This window comes from Camelus bactrianus, chromosome 7, assembly GCF_048773025.1.
Source record: "Camelus bactrianus isolate YW-2024 breed Bactrian camel chromosome 7, ASM4877302v1, whole genome shotgun sequence".
Classification (NCBI taxonomy): Eukaryota; Metazoa; Chordata; class Mammalia; order Artiodactyla; family Camelidae; genus Camelus; species Camelus bactrianus.
Genome location: NC_133545.1, coordinates 74,923,503 through 74,936,125, shown reverse-complemented (window position 1 = coordinate 74,936,125; position 12,623 = coordinate 74,923,503). Strand labels below are relative to the sequence as shown.

At 37.6% G+C, this 12,623-nt stretch overlaps 1 protein-coding gene across 1 annotated transcript in view; it reads left to right on the top strand.

The window, feature by feature from the left end:
• RELN (reelin) overlaps positions 1–12,623 on the top strand; it is a 444,588-nt gene that overhangs the window by 369,804 nt on the left and 62,161 nt on the right. The window contains exons 37-42 of the mRNA XM_010946673.3: positions 1,046–1,130; positions 1,957–2,139; positions 4,047–4,218; positions 4,316–4,418; positions 6,128–6,357; positions 11,212–11,432. Coding sequence (XP_010944975.2) covers positions 1,046–1,130; positions 1,957–2,139; positions 4,047–4,218; positions 4,316–4,418; positions 6,128–6,357; positions 11,212–11,432 — 994 coding nt within the window. The remainder of the gene's footprint in view (positions 1–1,045; positions 1,131–1,956; positions 2,140–4,046; positions 4,219–4,315; positions 4,419–6,127; positions 6,358–11,211; positions 11,433–12,623) is intronic.

Below are 12,623 nucleotides of genomic sequence, written 5' to 3'. Positions count from 1 at the left end.
TCAGTTTCCTTATCTGCAACAGGAAGAAAATGCTATCTTTCCCTTAGGAGAGATGGGTGCTTTAAAGGAGTAAAGTAGTTCTTTTAGAACCCAGCATGCTGTAGGCATTCAGTGTTTGGTTGCTATGACGAAATTAGTCCTATTTAAATTTTTTCAGCTATTGAGGAATGTGCTCTATAATAAATGTTAAGAAGAAGAGGAAAAATTTGCTTTCTCTGCCTAAGATTACATTTGGTATTTGTTAGTCGAGAATTAAGAAATCGGTGGACAGTGTCCACTCCGTATCCCACAGCCCTGCACCACCCAAGAGGCATCTCACTTACACCTGAGAAACTGAAAGGCCTGTTTGGACCTATGACATTTGCATAGTGAAATTTTATTTTCCTGGCTGTCACTGCAAGCCTGTGTACACACGGAGAAGACAAGCTATGGAGCTGTCAATCCCAGGCCACCAGAAATAGTTAATTAGCAGAAAAAATTGCTAAACCCAATGTGATCGCTTTCCGCCTTGCCTTCCTTGGCTTCTCTGCATGAACGGTTCCAGCCCAAGCTTGGGGACTTGCTTAGTTATGCCTTATTTAACTTGACCAACTGAAGGGTGTTATGTCAGCCTCGATGAGAGCCTCCTGGGGCTGTCAGAGCACGCAAAGGAGGAAGTTGCTAAGACTCTTTGGAACCCTGAAAAAGTACCACTTGGCACATTTTCCATCTGTTTCCTCGTTACTCCTCTCACAGCATGCTGTGATCAAAGGAGGCTGTTTTTAAAAAGGCCTTTAGATATGTAATGCTATCATTTTTGCACAGCTTTTTGTAAGAGTCACAGCAAAGTGTGACTTAGAGTTGAGACAGTGAGATGTTGTTATTCAGGCCTAGGGAATGAAAGCCTTTAAAAGGGGAAATGCTCGATTTTTCCTTTCAAACTGGACCAAATATTGCTTCGTGATCATGATATGTCTATTATTTAGCAAGTTAGAGGTATCAAATCAAAGGAAAATCATCTTACAAATGAAATAAGATTGCTTAACACAGATGTTTTTGTTTTCAGGAGGGACTACGGATGCTCATTTCACGAGATCTAGACTGCACCAATACGATGTATGTCCAGTTTTCACTTCGATTTATAGCGAAAGGTAAGTCATTTCTATGGGCATGAATTATTTCCCTTCAAACAAATAGCCCCATGTACAACTCCTCCTCCACAAAGAAATAACAGATTCAAGGCCCACAAATTTTGTTCTGTGGGAGAGCTAACAAATTTAAGTGCGTGTGCTCACAAATGTTCTTCTGTAATATATATTCATCTTAATATAATGGTAAGATAACTATCCATTTTAGAATAATTTCATATAGATGTAGTAATCATTACCAGTCGTGTAGTAGTTTAATTTATAATCATGTCCCAAGTCTTTGTTCCACCACTTCTTTCTAGCCAAAAGAAATTTAAATTAAAAAAAACTTAACTTACGGAAATTTGGGGTTTTCTTTTACAGATGTGAACCCTAAAAGCCAACTGTGTCATTCTGACCTTTCATATTAACTTTTAATTGATTTTCTTGACAAATAATGCCATTTGGATACAATACATTTTCCAGTAAATTTTTGTATATATCCTGAGATTTAAATGTTTGACCCTTTGTAAAATCATGATGCCTATAGAATAAAAAATTTTTGATGTAATATTTCCTAAGTAAAATACAGAAAGACATGTGTTCATGTCTGAGAAAGAGAGAGAGATACTATTGTGTGAAAATCCAAGATTTGGTATGTATTTTGAGTTATATTCGTACAGAAAGCCCAACCTGTGATCACTTTAAGTTGCATTGGAAGCATTTGGGCTCTAAAGCCTCTTTGTGAACATAAGTCAGCTTATGCAATGATGCCAAAAAATCGTCTAAGAATATGCCATTTCCTCATTTTATCGCAATATGTTTTATGCCTGTGCTGTCTTCCCTCCAGGTACCCCAGAGAGGTCTCACTCTATTCTATTACAATTCTCCGTCAATGGGGGTATCACATGGCACCTGATGGATGAATTTTACTTCCCTCAAACAACCAACATACTTTTCATTAACGTTCCCTTGCCGTACGCAGCCCAAACCAACGCTACAAGATTCAGACTCTGGCAACCTTACAATAATGGTAAAAATGCACGTATTCTTCTGTGATCAAAACTGACTGTGGCAGGTTAACATGCTTGCTTCTGAGGTGGAGGAAGTGTTTGTCAGCTGAGTGGCTTCGCTGTCCACAGCACATTTTACGTGCTTCACTTTTGAGGAGCCTCAATGAATATTTAACTTTATATATATTTATCTTCATGCTTGATTATATGTTGTCTTCATACTTGACTTGTAAGTTCTCTTGTTGTAAATATAGCAGAATCCTGTCACAGAGCTAAGGATTTTAAAACATAATCCAGCTTTACCACTAGGTACTCATCAGTTGTAACTGCATTTTTCACTGAATTCATTTAGGAATACGTAGTCTTTCTGAATATGGCATTTCATTAGTGAGATGGAACAATGTTATAGCACAATGCCGTGACAAAGGGAGAGGGGCTGACACCAAGCAGACAGTGCCTTGGATAAAACAGTCTCACCACATACACTTGCCTCAGTGATAAGTTAAAGTGAATGCATAATTTAACAGCATTTTCACATGGTTTCAGAAAAATGATTTTACAAATTTGTAATGTTTTATCACTTTCTATATTTCTGTTAACTGCTGATTATAAAGGACCAGACTGTACCAAATTATGCACTTTATGGCCTAAGTAAACACAGAGATATTGTATTAAGCAGATTCTTTGCAGAGGTAACACAGAAATGGATAAGAATAATGTACTGCCATCTCTAAAATTTAACCTGAATATTTCCTTTAGAACTAGTTAGTCAAAAATAAAATAATTTTAACTTTCTGTGAACAGAAAAAAATAATCCTGTGTAATCACTGAGTTCAAGTCCAAACAAGAAATACAACCAGTTTCACAATCCAGAGGAGAGTTGTCTTCACGTTATGTTTGAAATGTTTGCCTGATTTTTTCTTCATTGCTTTCACCAACTTCTTCCAAAACAAGAAAAGGGAAGAAAGCTACTAGAATTAGGCCAGTAATAGGGTTAGAGAGAGAAAAGCACATACGACTTCATTTAAATCAAGTTGTTTCTACGGGCTTCCATTTACAGACCTTTTTCATATTTTGTAAGAATTCTACACAAAGTAGGAATCAGTGAAGAGGCAACCTTGGGGAATTGTGATGTTTCTCTTCAGCATGGTCTTATCACCTTGTTTCCAATTCAGTCCAAACAGTGCTTTGCAAAAGCAGCCTGGGTTTGCTCTTATCTGCTCAGTTATATCTTCCTTACACACCCGGCCTTAGTCACTGAATTAGATTCTATGACAACCTCATGAGTGGTTTTCCTAGTTTTCTGTATGTTCCCACATATCTTCAAATAAATATACAAGTTTTGAAAAGCATTAAGAAAAAAATTAAGTATTATGAAACATAGAGTATTTTTTTCCATGTAGTTTTTAACAATTATATAAACTTGTGCATCGGGCCAGTGTTGTAATGGCCATGGTCCTTCACCCAGAAAGAAGCAGATGCTAAGTCATGGGTTGACTTTAAAAAGTCATGAGTTCCTCCATGAATAGACTAGTTAGTGTAACTCAGTTCTGAATCCACAGGCCATCCTCACAGATTCAGGCGTCTTACAAATTGTCCTAAACCATGAAAGCATAACTCAAAGCCCACTCTTGCCAGTGCAGGGTCCATAGCAGCACTGTGACGGGAAGAGCCATAGACTCTTAGCCACTTTTTGAATTAGGGAGACTGTTCCCTGTGGTGTCAATTTACTGTGATTGAAAGCTTAATTTTTTCACTCTTTAATCACCGTGAACACACTCCTATGTAGTTTGTGCTTCTGTATCTAGAAGGCATAGGTTTATCGGGTGTTGCTGAGTTCCTGCTGTACTTTACTTTCTCCCAATGAGCAAAAGCGTCCATCTGATTTTCACCATTGGAAAAACTTGCTTTATCCAAAATGCCTTAGGTAAGAAAGAAGAAATCTGGATTGTTGATGACTTCATCATTGATGGAAATAATTTAAACAACCCGGTGATGCTTCTGGATACTTTTGACTTTGGGCCCAGAGAAGACAATTGGTTTTTCTATCCTGGTGGTAACATAGGCCTTTACTGCCCGTATTCATCCAAAGGAGCACCGTAAGTAATTGAGAAGTTGAAAATAAAGCCACTGCTCTATACCGATCACAATGAACTTTTGCCTTAATGGATTCCGTGTTGTTTTCTTGTATGACAGCGAGGAAGATTCGGCCATGGTGTTTGTTTCAAATGAAGTTGGTGAACATTCCATTACCACTCGTGACCTGAATGTGAATGAGAACACCATCATACAATTTGAGGTACTTGACTTTGTTCTATTAGAAATGCTTTAAATTTTATCTTGAACAAAAGCTAGGAAAGAGGAGGAAAATCTCAGATAATTTCATGCATTATGACTTTCCATTTTTGTGCAAGGACAAAAGAGGTTTTACATCATAATTCACTTTTATTAGCAGAACCAATTGTCCTACTAAGGTTTATTTCTGAATTTTGGTCCTTTATTTATGACATAATCTCCTCACCGACTACAATGGGAAATTGTTGAAATAAATTATTTCAAACATTATAAAAAATGAAAAGGACCATACTATTCTAGTATTATTATATTTACAATTTTTATGTGTTACTAGGACCCACATCAGTATAACTATACCATGCCAGCACCTTTACATAACATTTATCATTGTGTCATGAATTTTATAGATAAAATAATACTACACTCTTCTTATAATTCTGTGTATTTTTTAATATCCATGGACTCCTTACATTTTTCAAGACAGAAAGTTAATAATGTATAAAAGGAGAACTTTTATGAATTTCAAAAACTTAGATAAAATCAGCAGAACCAAAGGACATTGTGCTAGGGCTCAACTGTATTAACTTTTGAAGACACTTGATTCATAGCTGAAATCTGTACCAACCGTTGGACAAGCTTAAAATAGTGCCTAATTGCATCAACAAAGTTTTGAATACTTGCTTTAGATGAACTGTCTACATCCTCTAAGTCAGAGTTAGTTCTTTCATCTTAAAGTCAAAGACCAAATGATGCCTTCGTGGAGAAATTATTCTCTATTTTAAGTTTTCTATTGTATTTTCTAAATTTATTTTAAGTTACTTATATAACCTTCGGTTACCTTTTCTAACATTTATGCTTTAAATGTTGATAAAAAGTAACACTTGTGGCACTTTTACGAGTTCTGTTATCAAAAGAATCTAGGTAGAAACAAATGCCTACAGTTGAAAAGTTTATCAGATGTCGTTGGTTTACTCATTAGAAGGTAAGAACAGTAAGCTCAACAACAAAAGTTACACAAGTATAAATACATCCAGTCGGTATGACAGCAAGAAAATGTTGATCCCCATTGAAGGAGGGAAATTTCTTCATAGAAAGAATCACATGCATTTGTTTAAGTTTTAGTTTAATTCACTTGAAAGCACGAGAAAGGAATAGGGTGGTTACTTCCCTATTGGTTAAAAAGGTCTTTCTAAGAAATGTTCTCCCTGCACCAGGGAAATAGTGACAGTGATAACGCTTTGTTCAGTTTTAATATTGAAAACATACTGAAGATTCTCCACGTGCAGAACTTTGGGGATTATTTGAAGGTGTCACAAGAAGGAAAATAGGTCTTCCTATCTAGCAGACCAGAAAAAAGGCTAACAGAATGAAGGAGAGAGTCTTCATTATGATTTGCTTGGCTTGGCGATGAACGTGAGTTAAAGGTAAGATTTGGAATTCCGTGCCAGCCTCTGCCTTACCCACTTCCTAGCTTTTTATAAAATGAGAGAAAATAAATTTTTCATGAAGTCCTTTGAGGTCTTTTATGAAAAATTATTATTTAAAGGTAATATGCAATATTACTCAGGCAAAACAGAATTTCACGGTGTTAAATATTTCAGCAAGACAGTTCCCAGGAAAATGGACTCTCGAGAAAATAATGAAGTGGTGAATCATTTCAAGGCTTGTTGCTCTGAGGTAATTTGTATCATTTTTTTTTCCTTCTTCGCCAAGATCAATGTCGGATGCTCCACCGATAGCTCCTCCGCTGATCCGGTCAGACTGGAATTTTCCAGGGACTTTGGGGCGACCTGGCACCTGCTGCTCCCCCTCTGCTACCACAGCAGCAGCCACGTCAGCTCCTTGTGCTCCACTGAGCACCACCCGAGCAGCACCTACTATGCAGGGACCACTCAGGGCTGGAGGAGGGAGGTCGTGCACTTCGGGAAGCTGCACCTTTGTGGGTAAGGACCTGCTGCTCTGCGCCGTGTTTTTCTCATTTCACAGTTTTCTCCCTGATGTCACCATTGACTTGCCACTTTATCAGGGGGAAAGTTCCACCTTATGTTCCTTCTTCAGTTCTCCACTTAAAGCAGATCAGTAGATATTTAAAGCACAGGACACTGAGCTGACATAATACTAATTCGTGGTTTGAAGATAGATTTAAAAGAACACATCCTGGACGGCACCTCGTCCTGGGGTTCATATCCCCCTGGGTCTTTAATCGACCAATTAGGAAGCAAGAGAAATGTGGTTTTTCTCTAATGTTGTAATCTTCCCCCCTCCTGCCCCACCTCACGATATAAATGCACTTAGAATTTTGACCTTCAAGCATCTACCTAGGTCTCTCGTGCAGGGAGAGGGCACGGATGGAGGATGGAAGCCCAGAGAATATTCCAGGTGTCTAATAAAAAACCAAAATTGTTAGCACTCTTCCCCTGGGCATTTCTACTTTTTCAACCTCTCTCAGCATTCTTCTTACATATATTTGACTCTTCTGTTGAAAAGCTATTTGGAGATAAAGGACTTCAATTCCAATAGAAATGAAATGCGAAGTATAGTTCAAAAAATAAAACTAATAATATAAGTGAACAAAGAGGAAGTCAACAAAGCGGCCGGCCTCAGAATTTGTCTTTACTCTCAGAATAAAGAACTTACCCTTTCAGGGTATGTCAAAAATAGAAGAAAGTACTAATATCATACTTTCAAGATGGGAACAGATTTACATTCCTGATGTGAAACTCAGCATAATTAGAAGTCTTGGGTCTTCAAGCAAAACTACTAATACCTAATACTTTTCCACAAGGTTGAAAGTGAATTTTCAAAGTCTTCATTCTCTTTGAACACAAATCCATTCACTCCTTATCATTTCATCAGCACAATTTTTTTATAATTTGATTGCTAAGGATCTTAATATTTTTGTATTGTCACGTATGTCATTTATTAATTCTTGTTGTTACACCAGGATATTATTCTAATTATTCTATTAGAAAATCGAATTGTTTTAGTAAGCATTACTAAGCAGAATGCCCTCCAGATTCTTTAGACGTCATAGCCAAGGAGGCGAGGAGAGTCTCTGGAGGAGTAGCTTCAGCTGACAGCTCAACTGGCACAACTGAAAAGCTGCTACTGGCATCTTGGGCGTGGGGTGTGGACTTGTCTATAGAAGAAGCAGGCAGGGGGCAATAGCTCGGGAAAAACTTTTTATCCAGAATCAGTTGTGTTGTTTAAGATTATATGTTGCAAGAAATCTAAAGAGTCTTACCCAAACAGTAGAAGCACGTACTAGAAGCATGGTGGGGAAGAGCATGGACTCCACCCAGAACATCAGCAAATGGAGCCAGTGAGCCTCTTCTTCGTCACGCTCATGTTAATGTCACTTGGCAAGCTACAGCTCTCATTTTCCGGAGCTCAATGCTACATTTCTAGAAGGGAGAATCTGAGCCAATCAGCTATGGCCAGAAGGCCAAGTGTTGTAACAGAAGCACAGATGCCAAAATCCATGCTTATGGACAGTGCAGGCAGGAGAACCGTGGCTGGGTAAGCAGTCACTTCAGCACCTGGGACCAGGACCTGGACCACTGTGGTATCGTGAAAAGCTCCAGCTTTACTCTTTAGTGGACCTCTGACTTCTTCCCGTTGCTCAGCTAAGAATTAGATTAAGGAAAACAACCGTAAAGGTAAGATGTAAGCCATGATTTTAGATTGTCTTAACAACTGAGACTTGATTCAGCAAGTTCCCGCATGAAAAAGTCTGATTTAAAGGCATAAAAAATATGGTCCAAAGATCTGGCCACCAGAGGTACTGAGTGAAGATACCCACTCCAGGCCAGTGCTCCAGGGTCATCACTCCGGCCCACAGGTTGGCTTTGCCCACCGGGCTATGCTCCCACATAAGGCAGGGTGATGTCATGTGAACGAGAGAAGTGCAGGCGTTTCACCGATGGTATTGCGAGTCAGTGTAAAATATACCTCCTCTGATGTCAAGGCACAGAACTTAAACCATCGTGCTTTTTGTATTCCAAGTCATTTTTACTTCTATGCAAAGAAAGTAAGTCTGTTAAGGAGGCTTGCCCGCTCTCACAGTGGTGAAAACCTGCCTTTCAGACTGCCGTCAGCCGTTTCTGCAAAGAGAAGAATTTGCCTTAGTCGTGTTGTCTAGTCTTCGTTTCAGGAAAACAATTAGCCCTCTTCTTAAAACCCGCACAGGCATGAATTGCTGGAAGGCAAAAGTTAAATTTTCTCCAACTCAGTGAGCCATTCCTTGGTTTGCATTCAGCGTGGCACATAATAATGGCACAAGTACTAGATGCTGAAAAAAATATATAACCCGTGTTGAAATTGCCCTTTTCTGTGCATTCACAGGACACTAGGTACCACTCAGTGTTTCAGGTGCAGAAATGGCCATTTTTGCCTTCACATATAGTCAATTCACATTTGAAGCACAAGTATTGAGCTTCCATTGAATTTTATTCACATCACCTTTGTGTCTTTTTCATCTAGAGTCTTTTTGTCTTTAAGACTTCCTAATTGCTTTTGCTTTATGCAGTTTCATAATGAGTCAACCAAAACCCCTATTGAATGAAAGCACTGTTGTGTGCTTGGAACTTTAAGTTTACATTTAAAAAACAGATCCTTTTGAATGCCACTGCCTTGGGAGGACAGACGCTGACATTCCCCGGAGAGGGAGGCAGTGAGAAGTTTTCAAAATAAGATTTCAGCAGAAGAGAACCACAGTGAAACCAGACCCTTCAGCCCATTTATCATAGTGCTTGCAGTTTCTGTGTCAAGACAGGTGAACAGTAATAAATATCCAACCACGGTGGTTCATTTGTATTCAGAACATTTGAATAAATAAGAAGTTCAGAAAAAATCCATGTAGGCTTTTGTTCAAAGGAAAACTCCAGCCGTTTCCCTCAGCTCAGCAGTCTGAAAGTTCAAAAGGTAGGAAGTGCTTCTTGCCAAGACTAAACTCTGACAAGTATTTGAAAATAAAATTTAATTATGAACTGGCATTTTGGGGGCAGCTTAATAGAGCTGGAGTCATGGTATAAACAATGAAATTAGGGTTAAAATTATATGTGGGAACTTGATTCCATCTGCTTTACTATCTACTAAACTTTAGAAGCCTAATAAATGCTTGTAGTACTGACTCCTAATTTCTGTTTCTCAAATAAAAAATTATTCTGAATTTGGTTCCTATGTAATGGAAAAATGGACAGAGTGACAGAGTACAGAAATGAATGCATGTGCCATCTCATATCTAGCTTCTCTAAAATAAAGTCCAGCTTCCTTGAACTGAGGTTTTTACATAATGAAATATACCAAACTCTTTCTGGCCTGCTACCTAAACATGTAGATTATTTCTAGGGAGCTAAGTTATTGTCAACAATGTGACAGGACAATTATCTTACAAAGGAAAAGGAACATTATCTGTGATTTAAAAAGAAATTAAGAAATAAGAGACATTTAACTAAAAATAAATCTGACTTTGTTGCTCTTCTCTTTAAAATAATCTTTTGGGGCTCTCTGTGGCCAATAGGATAAAATCCAAAAAGCCTTAGTTTGGCTCTTAAGGCTTTTCACAATAAATGACATACAAAGAACATTAATTGAGCATCTCTTATATATGAAACACTGTACTGGGCACCATGAAAAGATGCAAAAGAGAAAGAGAAGTGGGTACTGGCCTCTAGAAGTTCATGGCCAATAGGGGAAATAGTTATGCTTTAAATACTTCCAGCTGCAGTAACTGTAATAATGGAAATTCCATCAAAATTATGGAAGAGAGAGAGCAAGAGAGAAAAATGAAAGGACTAGTTATTTACCATATGACCTGGCAATTCCACTACCATTCTACCCAAAAAATTGAAAATAGGTATTCAAGCAAATACTTGTACACAAATGTTCATAGAAGCACTATTCATGGTGGGGAAGGTATGGTAGGGCACATGCTTAGCATGCATAAGGTCCTGGATTCAATCCCCAGTACCTCCATTAAAACAAATTTTTAAAGGAGCACTATTCACAATAGCCAAAAGTTGGAAACAAACAACTTTTGTCCAAATATCCATCAACTGCTGAACGTATAAAGGAAGTTGATATAGCATACAGTGGAATGCTACTGAGTCATCAAAAAGAATGCAATTCTGATACTTGCTACAACATGGGCGAACCCTAAGAACATTATGCTAACTGAATAAAGCCAGACACTAAAGGTCACATAGTGTGTGATTCCATTTACATGGAATATCCAGAATAGGTAAATCCACAGAGACAGAAAGCAGATTAGTGGTTGCCAGGGGCTGGGTGTAGTGGGGAATCAAGTGTGACTGCTTAATGGGCACGAGGTTTCCTTTGGGGTGATGAAAATGTGTTGGAACTCAATAGAGGTGATGGCTGGTTAACGCTGTGAATGTACTAAATACCATCAAATTGTACACTTTAAATGGTTAACTATATTATGTTATGTAAATTTTAGCTCAATTTTTAAAAAAGGTTAGCTATGTGGGGCATAGATAGTACTTGATGGAGAAAGTCTCACCAAGAAAGTCAGTATTGAAAAAGGTGGAAACTCAGGTGGAATTTTGCCATAGTGATAGGGTTGGGAACGGCTTATAGGGAGCAGGAACTTTATTGTCAAAATCCTGGAGATTAGGGAATGGAGTTTGTGGTCCTGAAACGTCAAATCATGTTTTCTATATCTTGAGTGTGGCACAGAGGTAGTAACTGTCCACAGCTCATTGATCCGATGTCCTTACTTTTAAGGCATGTTGTTCTGTTGATTTGATTTTGAAAAATTTGTATCTCTTTCCCAGCTCTGTGCGTTTCAGATGGTACCAAGGATTTTATCCTGCTGGCTCTCAGCCAGTGACATGGGCTGTTGATAATGTCTATATTGGTCCCCAATGTGAAGAAATGTGTAATGGACATGGGAGTTGTATCAATGGAACCAAGTGTATATGTGATCCTGGCTACTCAGGTCCAACCTGTAAAATAAGCACCAAAAATCCTGATTTTCTCAAGGATGATTTTGAAGGTAATCTTTTCTTATAAAATCTATGTCACTTTGTGAAAGAACTTACACATTAAGCACAGTTTGTAATATAGAAGTAATCATTAAATTCCACTGTAAAATTTCATTATTTATCATTACATTTGGGACCACCCATGCCTTGATGTAGTTCTGAATTTCACTGTGTTTCATTTTTGAAACAATGGTCAGTAAGAGCGAACAAGATGGTAATTGAGAAAAACTAAGGCTATTTTTGCCACTTTTTCTATCCCATGTAATTTCTAATCAAGGGTAATTTTGGAAGCTGTCTATAGAGGGTTAATCTTGAGTGGAAGGAACAAGTTTTCAGAAATATAAATTCTTGTCATTGCTTTATCACCAACTCATTAAACAGCCTTTTGTCACTTTCTAAACCTTGGTTATACCTAGAATCTAATGTCATTATGTATGAAGATATATTACAACATAGAAAAATGTATGTGCTGTAATGATTGAAATTATTCACAATTGTATATCCATTGGATATGTGCTCTGATAAAAGTATGGAAAAACATTCTCATAAGATAAAGTCTTAAACAAATGTAATAGCTATATTTGTTAGAATAGTGGGATTAAAAGATTTTTTTTCCTTTTCCCAAGTTGTCTGTAAAATTATTATAATATAGCTATGATTTTTAAGGTACATTTTAAAATTAGATTAGGTATATCAATGCAATGGAATATTATTCAGCCATGAAAAGGAATAAAATAGTGATACATACTACAACATAGATGAACCTTGAAAACATTGTGCTAAGTGAGAGAAGTCAGGCACAAAAGGCCACATGTCATATGATTCCATTTATATGAAACACTTGAAACAGCCAAATCCATAGAAACAGAAAGATCAGTGATTGCCAGGGGCAGGGTGATGGGGGCATGGGGATTGAATGTTTAATGAGTACAAGGTTTATGAAGAAGTTCTGGAGCCAGGTGGCACTGATGGTTGCCCAACACTGTGAATGTACTAAATGCCATTGAGTTGTTCACTTTAAAATGGTTAAAATGGTAAATTTTATGCTATGTGCGTTTTGCCACAATCAAAAAAATAAATTAGATCTAAGATGAGTACCTGAAGAGATTCGCAAGCTGATTTTGAAAGACATTATTTAATAAGAAACATTAAATTGCACTGAAATTTCTCCCATGAAAAATTTTCTTAAAACATTCTGTAAT